We start from the raw sequence: 13892 nt of genomic DNA, 5'->3' as shown, positions 1-13892 counted from the left end.
TCATCCTCTCCAGGTCTTCATTCTGTAACAGCTGACCCTGAATGGGGACACTCTTCCATGGGGAACAGGCATTTCCAATGACCTGGACTCTCTGTCAACTCTCTGCTTCAAAGCTTGCCTGCACACGCGTACAGCACAGACATGTGGACCCGGCTTGCACTTGGGAAAGGGCACAGGGCAAGTAGCTGAAGTGATGCTCTGGTCTGGACTATGCCTTCTAGAACCCGTGAGGTTCTACCCTGACAGAACCCACTCGGTGCTCCCTGTCCTTGCCACTGCACAGATAGAGATCACTGAGGCCCTATGATAAGGACAACCCCACAGCCAGGCAGCAAGTCCAAGGCGGAGGCCCTGGGGCAAGCCAGGCCAAAGAAGCAAAGCTTGTCTGGAGCTTCTCCCCTCCCCACTGCACCTACTGAGATCTCTTCCCACTCAGAGCACCCCTGGGGAGCAAGGTGCGTGAGAGAAGCAGCAGAGCTGTGCCCAAGGCACCAGGCAATGATGGCGGAAACTCGGCACCGGCGGCAGCTGAGTGGTGAGTGACTTTGGGATGAGGGGGGGCTTTCTGGCACACCTCCTAACACACTCTGAGGGGACAACTAGCAGGTGAGTCCCTCTCTTTCACCTCCTCTGGTGACATCAAGGGAGTAGGTGAATTGGTAAACCCGATCCCCAGGAAGCTCTGAGGCCAGGAAACAGAGAAAGAAAGAAATAGAAATGTCCCAGACGAGGCCTGACCGTTGCAGGCCTAGCAGATGTTTGGGGAAGTGACTTTGGCCAGCTTGTCAGAGTGTCTACGATATGGATCTCAGCCCTCCCCTCCCTCTGCCCGTCCCTGCCCCACCCCCCCACGGATGCCCGTGCCAGGCCCTCTCTACTTGGGCTTCATCTCCACCCTGGAGTTGATGTCGTCGGCATCCAAGTCGTACTCCTCCACCTGGCCGCTGGTCCACACCTTCATGCGGTCTGTGAGCTCACTGCTGCGCGGGGCCAGGATGAAGTCGTAGATCAGCACAGCCAGGGCTCCCCCGATGAATGGCCCCACCCAGAAAATCTAGAAACAGAGCAGGTGCATTCAGTGGGCATCTGGTCAGGTCTCAGAAGCTCCACCAGAGGCCCTCTCCTGGGAAGCTTTCCTGAGTTATCCTCTCCCACCACCCCTGTGGATGGGCTCTCTCCTTTCTGTGTCCAGGATAGAGGTGAGCAGGGCTGATTCCAACCTGGGGACATTCTAGTGTCCCCACAATGGGTCCAGGCCAGGTTGTGTGGTAGAAGACAGCCCCCTGCCTCTTGGGGACTCAGTACCAGACCCTTCCTGAGGAAGGCCATTCATTGCCCACCTCCCCAGTCTTAGAAGGGATTGGCCAGGAACTCACCCATCAGCAATAATTAGAGCTAAAACCCATAGAGCACTTCCTCTGTTCTGAGCTCAGCTTAGAGACAGGGAGTCCTTCCCTGCTCCTGGTGACCCTGGCAGGGAGAAGCTACCATATGCCCTCTTCACAGTTCAAAAAAACCAAGGCACTAAGAAGGTAGCTCACACTGAATCAGAAGTGGCCGGGATGGAGCCGGGTGTGGTGGTCCACACCTGTAGATGGAGCCGGGTGTGGTGGTCCACACCTGTAATTCCAATGGCTGGGAAGGCTGAGGCAGGAGGATCGTGAATTGGAAGCCAGCCTTAACAACTTGGCAAGGCCCTAAGCAACTCAGTGAGACCCTGTATCTATCTAAATAAAATACAAAAAAGGACTGGGGATGTGGCTCAGTGGGTAAGTACCCCTGGGTTCAATTCCTGGTACCAAAAAAAAGAAAGAAAGAAAGAAAGAAAGAAAGAAAGAAAGAAAGAAAGAAAGAAAGAAAGAAAGAAAGAAAGAAAGAAAGAAAATGGCAGGAATGGGATTCAACCCCAGGCTCCCCACCATGCTGCTAAGAGGACTTGGGGGCTGGTCCAAGCCTGGAGGGCAGAGGCTGGACCTAAATCCTCCTGCCATTTGATCCCACCAACCCCTTCATCTCAGGCCCCAGTTTCCTGATTTCCTCTGCCCTGGATATCTCCCAGAGCCTCGGTGATGGGAAAGGACACCATAAAGGCAGGATCAGACTCCCCATGTGACACCAAATGAGACCCCCCTCCACCCTCCCTGGCAAGTGGGTGGCTTACCCAGTGGTTGCTGAAGTTGTGGGTGAGCACGGCGGAGCCGAAGGACCGGGCAGGATTGATGCCACAGCCTGTGTAGTCGATCTGCAGGGAAGGCGAGGGGCGAATCAGAGGAGCCAAGAAAGTGACAAGGACAGAGGTGGGTGGGGGAAGAGAGAGAGAGAAAGAACAATCAGGGAAGTACAGCAAGAAGGGATGATCAGACCTGGAAAGAGGAGAGTCGGAGGTCCCTCTCCTGGGCACCCGCACCCCCAGAGCTGGACTGCCCATCGCCTCACCCCATGGCAGGAGTTCCAACCCAGGGTCCCATAGCAGCCCTGGCCCTGCCCTCCCCACTGCCACCCCACCTGGGAAGGCTCCCCACTTACGGCCAGCAGGTGTCCCAGGGCTACAGAGAGGCCGATGGCAAGGGGGGCTGAGCCGCCAAGGTCACGGCGCCTCCGGTCGGTGGTGGCCAGCACACACAGCACCAGCTGCAGGGTGCCGATGATCTCGATGCCCAGGCCCTGGCCTGAGTTCACACCAACAGCCAGCTGTAGGGAGGGGGGCAGGGAGGCCCAGTGAGCAGGGCAGGCAGCAACTGTGTCTGGAGACCCCCAGGACTCCCAGGATGAGGCGCAAAAGACCAGACCCTCAGCTCCTCACTGGGCCTAGAGGGGCCAGACCCCACCCAGGCACCAGGGCAGGTAGTGACAATAGGGCCTTGTCCCCTGTCACAACTGTTGATGAAGCTCCTGCTCAGCAGCCCCAGTGCTTTTGGACCCTGCCCTTCTCTGCCCCAAGGCCTGGGTGGGGCAGGGTCCCTGCATCAGTGACTTCCAGGCTCCAGTATCCTCCAATAGCCAAGGATCGGGGAGGGGCAAGGGGCGAGTCCCAGGTCCAGGGGAAGACCATCAGGGACTTTCATGGAAGAAGATAAGCAAGTGGGTAGGAGGGCCTTGTGAACATGGCTTCATCTCCACAAAGCCCAGAACATTCTACCCCACGTCCTGCTACATCAAAAAAATCCCCGAGCATGGAGACTGTTGTTTTGTTTTAGTACCAGAGACTACTTATCACAGAGCCTCACCCCCAACCCTTTCTATTATTTTATTTTGAAACAGTCTCACTAAGTTGCTGAGGCTAGCCTCCAACTTGCAATCCTCCTGCCTCAGCCTTTGCGTCGCTGGGATTAGGACCTGTCCCACCGCACCCAGCTGAGAGTTTTCTCTAGTTGGCTGTCCCACTCCCTGTCTCTCCTGTTGCCTTTGGCCTTGCCCTTCCCATCATCCCTCTTTCTCTCCTCTCTCTCTTTCCTGGCCCTGCCTTCCCTCTCTTTGGCCACATAGGCCCCCGCCACTACAGTCTGGCTGCCACTGCTCCTGGGCCACTTTTAGAAACATGACTCATGGAAAAAGAAGAGAATAAAAGCTGCCATGAGGTCACTGGAGCCCTCTCTCTCCCTGTAGCTGCCGCAGGAAGACCCCTCTTCATGGAGTCCCTGCACCTATTCCAAGTGGGGTGGTTCCCGGGGCCGGGTGCACCCACGCAAGGGAGGTGGACCATGCTGACAGTCTCACTTGCAAAGATGCCCAAAGGCACCTCTTGGGCCGCTCTGTCCTAACAAACCAGAGATGGAAGTCTCACCTCCTAGCTTCCAGCCTGAGAGTATGGGGGTGTCTCCCAGGATTCTCTAAAATCCTAGGTGGGGGGCATACCTCCGCTCCTCCAGAGGTTTTCCCAGCTCTGCCCGAGGCCACCGCACAAAGAACAATTCTCTTCCCGCCTTTGTCTGCAACACTGGCTGGGAATGACTCACATCCCCTCCCCTGCCACACAGCCCCAGCTCTAGGTGTTTTCTGGCTGACCCCAGAGCTCCATCCCTCTGGCTGGCCAGCCCTCAGGGCAATGCCCACACTTCTCTTCCCACCCCAATGTCTGCTGGTGGGATCAGAAGCCCCCTGTTCGGGGTCTGGCTGTTTTACTTGCTGGCAATGTGAGCAAGAACCGACCCTCTCTGGTCGTCAGTTTCTGCATCTGCAAAATGGATCTAATGGTCCCCTCTAGAGCCTTGGGAAGCCTCAAAGGCAATGGGGGCTTTCTCCAACATTCGAAAGGGCTGCAGAGGCAGGAGGGGTCAGGGAGGTGGGTGGGGCTCCTGCTCTGGTTCTTTCTCATCATATCCACAGGATTTGGAGACAGGCAGGAGGGGAAAAGACTGCGCTGCACAGGGGTACAGAGATGGGAGTGAGGGTAGCTGGAACTACCGACAGGCCTCCCCGGAGCTGGGATGGCTTGACAGGGGGGAGCTGCGAGGACAGGTTCATCCATACTCACCCTGGGAGCCTGAGCCCACTGTGAACTTCAGGCTCCTCTTTTGCTCCTGCCTCTGCTCTCCAGAGCCGGCCTAATTGCTAGCTGGCAGGAATCCTGAAACCAGCCTTTCCTCGAGGATGAAGGAGACATTGCTGTAAGTGGCTCCTGTGCTTCCCCATCCCACCCTTCTCACAGATGCACTTATCTCTTTCTCTGTTCTTAACCAGGTCTGAGAGTCCCTGGCCCTACCCAAAGGCAGCCTTTTCCATGCTAAGTGAGCAGAACAGCTCTGGTTCCAGGCCCAGGGCTCTGAAGCGGCAGCCACCTGGCCTGTGAACTCCACAAGGAACCCCCTTTCCAACTACCGAGAATCATGGGGCTGGCACCTTCCTCTTCCAACACCACCACCACCAGGAAGCCTCCCCTGATTCCTGCTGAACCTTTCTTCCACTGCCGAATGCACTTGAGTTAATCAGATCTGGGAAAACTTAATAATTCATCATTGGAAGGGGCAGTTAAAGGTTTATGGAGACTTGATGTCCTAGCAAGAGCAGGTAAAAGATTAGAGCCATAGGTGACTGTGTTCAACCCATTGAATTTGAAACAATTGCTTAAATAGGACCAATATCATATGTAGTCACTTATTATTGGAAGTGTGTGTGTGTGTGTGTGTGTGTGTATGTGTGTGTGTGTGTGTTTGTACATTCCCACATAGTTTTCCCTGGCCTGGTTCTTCTATTACATTGATTAAAGTAAAAACATAACAGTCAGTTTTCTGGCTGCCAGTATGAATAATAGAATAATCCACACCATTCTTCAGAAGTGTCAGAAATATACAAACTCTCCAACCAAGCCTAGAACCCATGTCAGCTCATCATTTTGGGCCCCATTCAGAACCAGCAGCTCCAAGCCTTGGAAGGCTGTCAGGGTCCCAGGCTGGAATTAACTTCGGCCCCATGCTGCCATGTCCTCATTGAACTCTGCACATCCTGGGGAGAGAAGCCAGTGTTCCCCAGGGAGGGGGTGGGTGTATTATCTCCTTCTGGTTGGGAGCTCCATCCACACCCTGCCCAAATCAGCTGAGGAGAGCTCCATGTGTGCTCACAGAAGTGGCAGAAAAGTCTAGTTTTCTGGACCTCCCAGCTTCTCTAGAGGCAGACTGGCTCCAGGGAATTCTCTGGATGCAGGACCTGTGTTTGCTTTCTAGCTGGAAGAAGATAGAGCCATCACTGGACTCTGGGGCCTTATGAGTTGGTGTGTGCAGAGGCTCAGCGAGATGACAGAGGGGAGGTGGAGGCCCCCGGGGAGGAGAAAGCAAAGCCAGGATCCTCACCCCCTGCAGGTGCCACTCCTAGGCTGGCCATCGAGGGAGCTGGCCGTTCCTTGGTTGGACTGGGAAGCTAGTTCCACAGACTGCCAGTGTGTCCCAGGCTCCAGGACAGCCCAAGACTGACCTCACCATGAAATGGGATCAGAATCCTCCCTGCCACCCAGGGGCAGGCCGATGGGGTAGCTTTTAAGACCCAGGGCACCCAACTTGGCCTGGGTACCCTGGCACCCCATCCCTGGGAAGCAGCAGGCTTCAGAGCCAGACCTGGCTCAGGCTCTGAGCATTTGCTCTCGAAGAAAAGTGAACAGGAGACATGGAAGCCTCTTCTACCCGCCCAGAGCCTGCAGGATTCAGCACTGGGGAGGGAGGGGAGCCTTGTGGGCCCTACGGTGCCACCTCTGTGAGTGTTCACACGTGCACATGGGGGTGTCCATGGCTTTGTTGATTAGTGTCTGCTGTATCTACTGAGAACCATGTGTCCAGGGATGAGTCTCTCCCTTTTTTGTTAAACCATGAGAGACTTATTACATAATAATTAAATTAAAAAATCTGTCAAAGAACTACAAAAATCCATAATCCTGTGTGCCCTAAACACTGTGGCCTAAAAATAAACAGTGGAAAGATTGACAGAATGACAAGGAGCACTGGATTGATCCACTCCCAGAGTGAAAAAATTTAACGATCCTCCCTTAGAAATTTGGAGAACAAAGCCATCCAAAAAATGCTAATAACAGGAACAGGGAGGAATTGAACAGAATTAACAAGCTTGATCTAAGGAATAGAGAAAAAGAACAACCCGGCTCCCCCAAATTAGAGGATAAGCACTTTATTTAAGCCCACAAGGGACATTTAGACCAACTGGTCAGGTACTGGCCAAGTGTGCCTGACCCATCCGTGAACCATGTCACACATGACACCAGCTCTTAGCCAGACACGCTCTGCATGGCAGGGGTCTGCCCAGTGTGAGGTCCCAGGTGTGTTTGCATGCATGTCTCTGGTGACACTTACACACTGCAGGAGCCACTAATGGCTGAGGAGGTGGGTGATGGGGAAGGGAAAGAGCCCCCTTAAGTGAGAAGCAGCAAGTCTCAAAGGGCCCTTTATATGCTCCCATAAGCCATTTCATCTTCCTGACAAGAAAAAATAAACAAAGCTATGGCTTCCCCCTTCCCTCCCTCCTCCATTTCCTTACTCCAGGGCAGGGAGAGGAAGAGGCTCCACTGAAGAACCGCCACCCACCCCCCCAGGATCCCAGGGCCTGAATGGGACATCCAGCCATGAGTCTCCTGTGTGCCCCCCGTGTGTGCCATATGCATATGTACTAGTGAGTATATTTGTGCAACATGAGTGTGTGCACCAGGCAGCGAAAACAATCAAGGACGGAGAGGCAGGAGGCGGGAGGGACGGTCCTGCCCTGACATGACCCCCTGAGCAACTTGACAGGTCTCCATGCATCTATGGGCCTCAGTTTCCCCAGTAGTAAAATGGAGGCCTTGGCCCAGGCCGGAGCCCCAGGCAATCTCCAGGATTTCTCCTTCTTGACCTCGGGCTGGCACCCTCCAGGCCAAGATTCAGAAACCTGAGTGCAGGACCCCTCTGTGGGTCTCAGACATAGCCCAGATCCTATGTCACAGAACCTCCCTGCCACTCCACTGTAGCTCTGCAAACCAGGCACCTCCAGAGCAACCTCCCTGCTGAGAAGATTCATCTTGCCCACCCCTGGGGACAGGGAGCTTATTAACTTGGAAGCAGCTGCTTCCCAAATGAAAACTAATTCTTCTTTACACTGAGCAGAAACCCGCTGCTGAAAGGAGCCCTGACTGGAACGTCAGGCACTGAGAGGAACTGCTACTGGGGTGGAGAACAGACATTTCCAGCCTTTTCTGCCATCTCTGAGTTGTGGGCTCCAGCCTTGGGGTGTGCCCACCTCACCGGACAGCAGCTTAGATGAGTGCAGACAGTTCCTCCCTATGGCCCTGAGCACCATGCCACTGCAGCTCCTCCGGTCCCCAGGGAAAGGCCTGACTGAGGGGACCCGGACCACCCATAGGGTCTCAGGAACATTTTCCTGTCCATATTTTCAAATGTGAGGCTCCAATCTCAGCTGCTTGGAAGACCCCAGATTCATTGGTGCTTCTACAGGGTAGGGTTCAGGGACCCCAGGGAGCCTCTGCCAGCAAGAACCCAAGACTCCTTTACCCCCAGGACAGCTCCCAAGCCAGCCCCCAGGATCTGCCTGGGGAAAGGCCTAGTGGGCTAATGCTGGACGACCCCTGCTGGGTGGGGCCCTAGAGAAAGTGGGGGCTCTCTCTGGGCCCTGAGGTCTGGTTGGGCAGGACTGCCGAGTTGGATTGGGATGAGCTTATAGCCCCACCCCACACTTCTGGAAGCTTGCCTGACCTGCAGAGGGGGCTGGGGTCCAAGGGAGAGGTGGGGGCAAGTTCTCCCTAACAAGGCACCCCAATGGGTGGGGTGCCCTCTCTGAGCATTGCCCCTTTGGATGAGGGCTCCCGGGGTGAGCCTAGTTAGGGCCAAGCGTCCAGGTGGGCAACATCGGCATTGGCCAGGCTGCTGGGAGGGCTTTACTAGGGGAGACAGCCTCAGAATTTTCCACAGTGAGGGAAGTCTCCGCCGCAAAGCTCCTACCTCTCCGTGCCCTCCCCCTCATCTGGTTCTGGCTGGAAACAGTAATTATACGTCCCAGCTAGGGCACCATCAGCCAGCCCCCAGCCTCTCCCGGGCAGGATCATTAGAACTCTGGTTTTCCTTTCTGCAGCCCACACCTAAGCCCTGGAGGAAGCAGCAGGGGCCTCAACTCTGAGACAGAGCTGGTGGCAGTTCTATAGCTGGGGAAACTGAGGCCCAGGACACTGGGGAAGAGGAGGCATTTAGGACTGAGGCCCTGAAGCAACAGGTGGAAGCATTTTCTTAGGCCCCAAATCAGCAGAGCTGAGAGATGGTCCCAAAGAAGTTAGGTTTGCCCTCTGCCTGAGCCTCCAGGGTGGCTAACTCACAGGCTCTGGGAATGCAGTCCCTCTACGTGCTGTCAGACACTGGCCTCAATCTGGAGCCCACCACTCTCTGGAACCCCAGACTCCAACTCTGACCCCCAGTCCGGCCACACCCAATGCTCCCAAGCCACGGCCTCCATGGCCCCCTTGCCTGAGCACATGCAGTTATCTACCTAGAGTTTCTTCCCTCTCTGGGGAGATCTCCACATCTAAGTTCATGTGGCTCCTCCTCCCTGAAGCCCTCCTGATCCTCCCACCAGTTCAAAAGTTCCCAGGCCCCCCTTGACACCTCTTATCACACCTGCCTGCTGCCCTCTATCAATAGGCAGCTGTGCACAGGGCTTATCTTGCCCCAGGCCTGTGGGCTCTGGCTGACCCAGCCCTGCACTCAGCACATAGCAACCCCCGGCTACAGGGAGCTGGCGGAGGGGAAGAATGGAAACAGCTGGCCCATGCTGTAGGCCCTCGGCATCCTCCACTTCCCAAGCCAGCCACGCCCTGCTGTGTCCCATCACGGATCAGAACCAGGGTCACCTAGGCCTAGTTAGTTGTGAAGGTTTACATAGGTGTTAGTGACTGGGTCAGGGCAGAGACAGGCCAGGGTAACTGTCAGCCTCAGAGTTACTCACCCTTAGCCAAAATTGGGGCTTGGCTGTTAGGACCAGCCAGGACCCTACAGGCTGGATGGTCTTTCTAGGGTATATACTGAGCCCTGACTCAATTGAGAAAGTGGTCCCCGGAGGACACCCCCTGACTCATCCTAACCACTTCCTGCCACATTTTTCCCCCTATTTTCTTTGGAAATCTCCATGCCAACCACTTACCCCACCCAGGTTTGGCCAGGGTGGAGCCAGGGAATAGAGGGGCTGCCAGAACCTCCCCGGGGGCATGGAGGAAAGAGTGTGTCACCTGCTCTAATGACTGTGCTCTGACCCTCTGGAGTCAGGGAGGCCACCAAGACTCCGCCAGATCCCAGGGCCAGTGTTGGGGGGAAACTCTTTGGGGGGCATTCCTTCTCTGTTTCTAAGCCTAGGCGTGTGTTCCTGAACCCCCAAGACCATTGTCTGGATAGGGCAGCACCAGATCCCCACAACAATGACTAGTCCCCTTACATTCAGCACTGACCCTGTGGGGGTTCCTCTTAACCAAACCCTCCTGGGCTGGGTGATTAGCTTAAGCCAACATGAAACAGTTAGCCTGGGCACAGCCAAGGGATGTTACCAGACCGAGGCTCCTTCTTGAGCCTGAGGATGTCAGTTCCAAAGAAACTCAACCAGTTAGTAGCAGACAGGACTTGAACCCAGGGCACCTGCCTCCTAGCCCAACATGGGGCCCCACACATGAGGCTGCTCCATTTTCTCCTCCATATGCAACCTGCCCAGGCCAGGTATTAGGTGACTCTGGAAAATGGAGGCCAGAGAGGGCATAAGGGGCCCCACCCTCCTGCCCCTGCCTCAGATGCCTATACTAGAGATGCAAAGCCTTCTCCAGCCACTCTGTGGGTCCTGCCTGGACCTTGAGTTAGGAGAAGCAAAAGGGTGGGACCCACATCCATCCTACCCAGCATGAACTTGACCCTGTGCACCTGAGGTCACCCACCTCTGCTCCTGCTGGAGAGACAGAAGCCTGGAGGGGCATAGCCTCCCCCAGCTCCGTTCCTTACACCTGCTGCAGCCACATCTTCCCGGGCTAAAGTCTAAACTCCAGTTGCAGAGCTAATCTTCAATCTTGGGCTGAGCAGAGGTTGGCTCAAAAGAGGGCTGCTGAGGTGTCACTGTGACACAAGAAGTGCTAATCCCCCACGGCAGGGCCACGCCAGTTCCCTCTGCACCAGACTTTAACCCAGCCTCCCTGGCTGCTGGCACCAAGACCTGAACTTTGACTGGGACACAAGAGGATTGCAATTGCCCACTGCCATCTCCAAGGAGCCCTTGCTGTCTCCTGACGTCCTGCACCTGCCTGCCCTGCTGAGCCCCGCAGCCTCATTCCTCTATCCTGAGTTCCTCCTCTCTGCTCCGAATCTCTTTCCCTCCTCCGAGGGTGTCCCCCACTCGCTGCCTGCTTGCCTCAAAGACATCCCTCAAGCCTTAGCAGCCACACAGGCCAAACTGTCCCCTGTTGAGGCCCAAGGGCACTCAGTGTTTGCACTTGGCTGAGGAGCTGGAAAAGCCCAGGTCTGTGACAGCAGGCAGCCGCCACCAACAGCCACTTAACTGTGCTAAGTAGCCCGGGAGTGATTATTTTCAGCAACTGCCACCCAGTTGCTAACATCTGTTTGTCCTCCAAGCCAGGAGCAACAGGCACATGCTGTTTGTTACACACTCACTCCCACACACAAATGTGCAACATAGCTTACACAGGCTCAGAGACCCATGTCCACAGAAACATGCACACCTGCGACTTTACACACACAAACACATATGCCACACCCCTCAGCACCCAGGAACTGTGGGGCCAGCCCTGCCTTCTATCCTCACTGCCATCCAGGAAAACGACCTGCAAACAGACCCTGGGAGAGTTTTCATTCCTTTATCTTTCCCGGATTCCCAGGGGCAGAGGAATGGAAAGGGGCGCTTGCCCTGCTTCCTAGGGGAAGTTGATTTAGGGACCTGTGTGAGTGTGGGGGGCTTCCCTGAGGATGTCCAAAACACACACTTGCAGAACTTGCTGCAGACATGCAGACGTCTCGTTCAGCCTGGCTGGGGATGCCAGGTAGAGTTTGCCCGGGTGCAGGGCTACAGAGCGGGGAGCGGCTGCCCAGGCCGGACTGAGGAGGGCCAAGAAACTACAGTCAAGGGTTGAAGAACTCCAGCCTGAAGTTAGCTGCCTTCAGAGCTCATTCCTCACACTAAGGTCTCTGCAGGGGACTTTGGCACGACATTTTTCTCTGGCTCTCTGATTCCCACAGTGCTTGGCAGAAAACATGTCCTGGGCCGCAACACAGCTGAGTTCCAGCCCCAGCTCTCTACATGACCTCCAGCAACCTCTTGTCCTCCCCATTCTTCAGTGTCCCCATCTGCGCAATGGGTAGAGGATGGCACCAGTACCCGCTCTGCACCATTCTAGAACCCCCCACCCCCAGCCTGGGGTCCCCCACTCACATCATTGCGGCCAAGTGAGTTGCCGGGCAGGGAAGAGGTGACGCCCGAGAGGATGGCAGTGGCGACGATGGCCCCCACGCACTGGGCGATGATGTACATGACCGCCCGGAAGATGCTGATCTGGCAGCTGAGCAGCAGCCCCAGTGTGACGGCTGGGTTGAGGTGGGCACCGCTGATGTGGCCCACACTCTGGGCCAGAGTAGCGATGCTCAGCCCGAAGGCCAGTGACACCTTCACGTTGTCCTGGACCGCCGTCTGGTTCCCCCCCACTGGGTAATTGAAGCCCAGGGCAGAACCAATGCTGATGAAGACAAAGAGGGTCATGGCCAGGAACTCGGCCACCACGGCCCTCCAGAAGATCTTCTTCTTGAACTCACTGGCCATGCTGGCAGGGGGCTTGGCCGGAGACCGCTGGCTGCCTGGTGCTCAACTCCCTCGAAGGGCTGAGCCACAGCCTGGGCTGGGCCTATTTATAGGGCTGGGGGGCGGGGGGAGCACAAAGGGAGGAAGGCCTCTCCTTGCTCCTGGCCCGCCCCACACCGCACGGGCCTCCTCTCTGCGATGGATGCAGACACGGCTCTGCTGTCCGCCTGCCAACTTTTTTCCTTCCTCCTCTCCCCCTCCCTCCCTCCCTTTCTCCCTCCGCCCTCAGCCCTGCCCAGCCCGAGGAGGCAGGCAGGAGGCAGCCGTGGCTCTAATAGGCTTTGGGAAATTCCTCCAAGCTGGCCCCACTCAGGGGGCCAGAGAAATCCAGGTGTCCCCGCCCAGTGTGCAAAGCTCAGGGGGTGCCTGAGGGCAGAGCCAGGGCTCCAAAGGGGGCGGAGTGGGCAGGCTGGACTCAGTGGGTGGACGTTGCCCTCCCTGGAGGCGGGCACCGAGATCCCGACTGCCTGGAATCCCCATCCCACCGCAGAGTGGCATTACAGAGTCTGAAGTTGGCTGCTCCGGGGATCCAGTCTGGGTCTTTCACACCCCAGTTTGGGCCCAACTACTGCATGTCACTTTAGGGATGTCCCCCCGCCCCCCCACACACACACCAGCCAGGTTGCAATTGATGGGGACTGAAAAAGTACAGCGAGCTTGTCTATTGGCCACCCTCCCAGCCGTCTCAAGAGCAGGCCTGAAACAGACAGGGACATTGGGAAGCCCCAGCTCCCTGAGCCCTGCATTTGAACCAATGGTTTGAAGGAGGTAGGGGAAAATGGGGACAGTTTAGGACTTTCCTCTCATAGGCAATCGAGCTAGCAGGTCACCAAGGAGATAGTAAAACGAGAGCCCAGTTCAGAAACCAGAGAGAGGGAAAGACAGGGAGATGCAGACTGAGGGGAGGAGAGAGAGAGAGAGAGAGAGAGAGAGAGAGAGAATATGAAAATCAGAGTAGCAGGGAACAGAGTTGAACTAAAGTGGAAGAGAAAGAAAGCTCTCTGGGCAGAGGCAGGGAGAGAGGCCAGGGCTGAACAGGAAGAGCAGGAGGCCAGGAGATGAGCTTGCAGAGAGATGGGGCTGGACCCAGAGCCGAGAAGAAGCAGAAAGAAGATGAGAGGAAGGAGAAGAGCCATCCAAGTCCCTAGCAGCGGGAGGGGAGCAGCTGTGCTGCAGACCCCACAATCCAGCCTGTGTCCTGTGTGTCCCCAGCCAGCAGACCTGGTGGCAGCCAAGGAACCGAGCAAGGATCCGGACTCTGCGACAGAGCCAGCCAGGCACCCTTACGCGCAGGCATGCTGGAAGGCAAGCCAGGCCCGCAGGGAGGGTCCCTCCTTGGCCATCAGGGAGGCCCCTCTCCTCCCACTCCCCCTCCAAAGTCCTCATCAGGAGCATTGGTTCCTGCCCACTTACAGGAGGGAAAGGACGTCTCTGAGTTCAACATGCTTCAGAAGCAGGACAGGGAGGTACACATGGGTGGCCGTGTGCCTCCTGTCCAGGACCCATGCTGCAGAGAATGACCCTGGCCACTCTTCTGCCCGGCTGAAGCCCTGGCACTTGGGTGAACTGCCAGG

At 56.2% G+C, this 13892-nt stretch overlaps 1 protein-coding gene across 1 annotated transcript; it reads right to left on the bottom strand.

The window, feature by feature from the left end:
• Positions 1-638: 638 nt before the first annotated feature.
• Positions 639-12355, bottom strand: Aqp1 (aquaporin 1 (Colton blood group)). The gene is made up of 4 exons (XM_026401543.2): positions 11896-12355; positions 2527-2691; positions 2162-2242; positions 639-1054 (listed from the first exon to the last, which is right to left on the bottom strand). Exons 1-4 carry the CDS (start codon positions 12277-12279, stop codon positions 875-877), a joined length of 810 nt encoding a protein of 269 aa, XP_026257328.1. The 5' UTR covers positions 12280-12355; the 3' UTR covers positions 639-874.
• Between the last annotated feature and the right edge of the window lie 1537 nt (positions 12356-13892).

This window comes from Urocitellus parryii, chromosome 3 (genome assembly GCF_045843805.1).
Source record: "Urocitellus parryii isolate mUroPar1 chromosome 3, mUroPar1.hap1, whole genome shotgun sequence".
NCBI lineage: Eukaryota > Metazoa > Chordata > Mammalia > Rodentia > Sciuridae > Urocitellus > Urocitellus parryii.
The sequence above is the reverse complement of the archived record's forward strand: the minus strand, read 5'-3'. Positions and strand labels throughout refer to the sequence as shown.

Excerpts from the sequence above, each read along its gene's own strand:
- Aqp1 (XM_026401543.2), bottom strand. The coding sequence starts at position 12,279 with ATGGCCAGTGAGTTCAAGAAGAAGATCTTCTGGAGGGCCGTGGTGGCC. Across the intron at positions 2,692-11,895 it reads ACTCACTTGGCCGCAATGAT|CTGGCTGTTGGTGTGAACTC; the intron begins GTGAGTGGGGGA and ends CCCTCCCTACAG. Across the intron at positions 1,055-2,161 it reads ACAACTTCAGCAACCACTGG|ATTTTCTGGGTGGGGCCATT; the intron begins GTAAGCCACCCA and ends CTCTGTTTCTAG.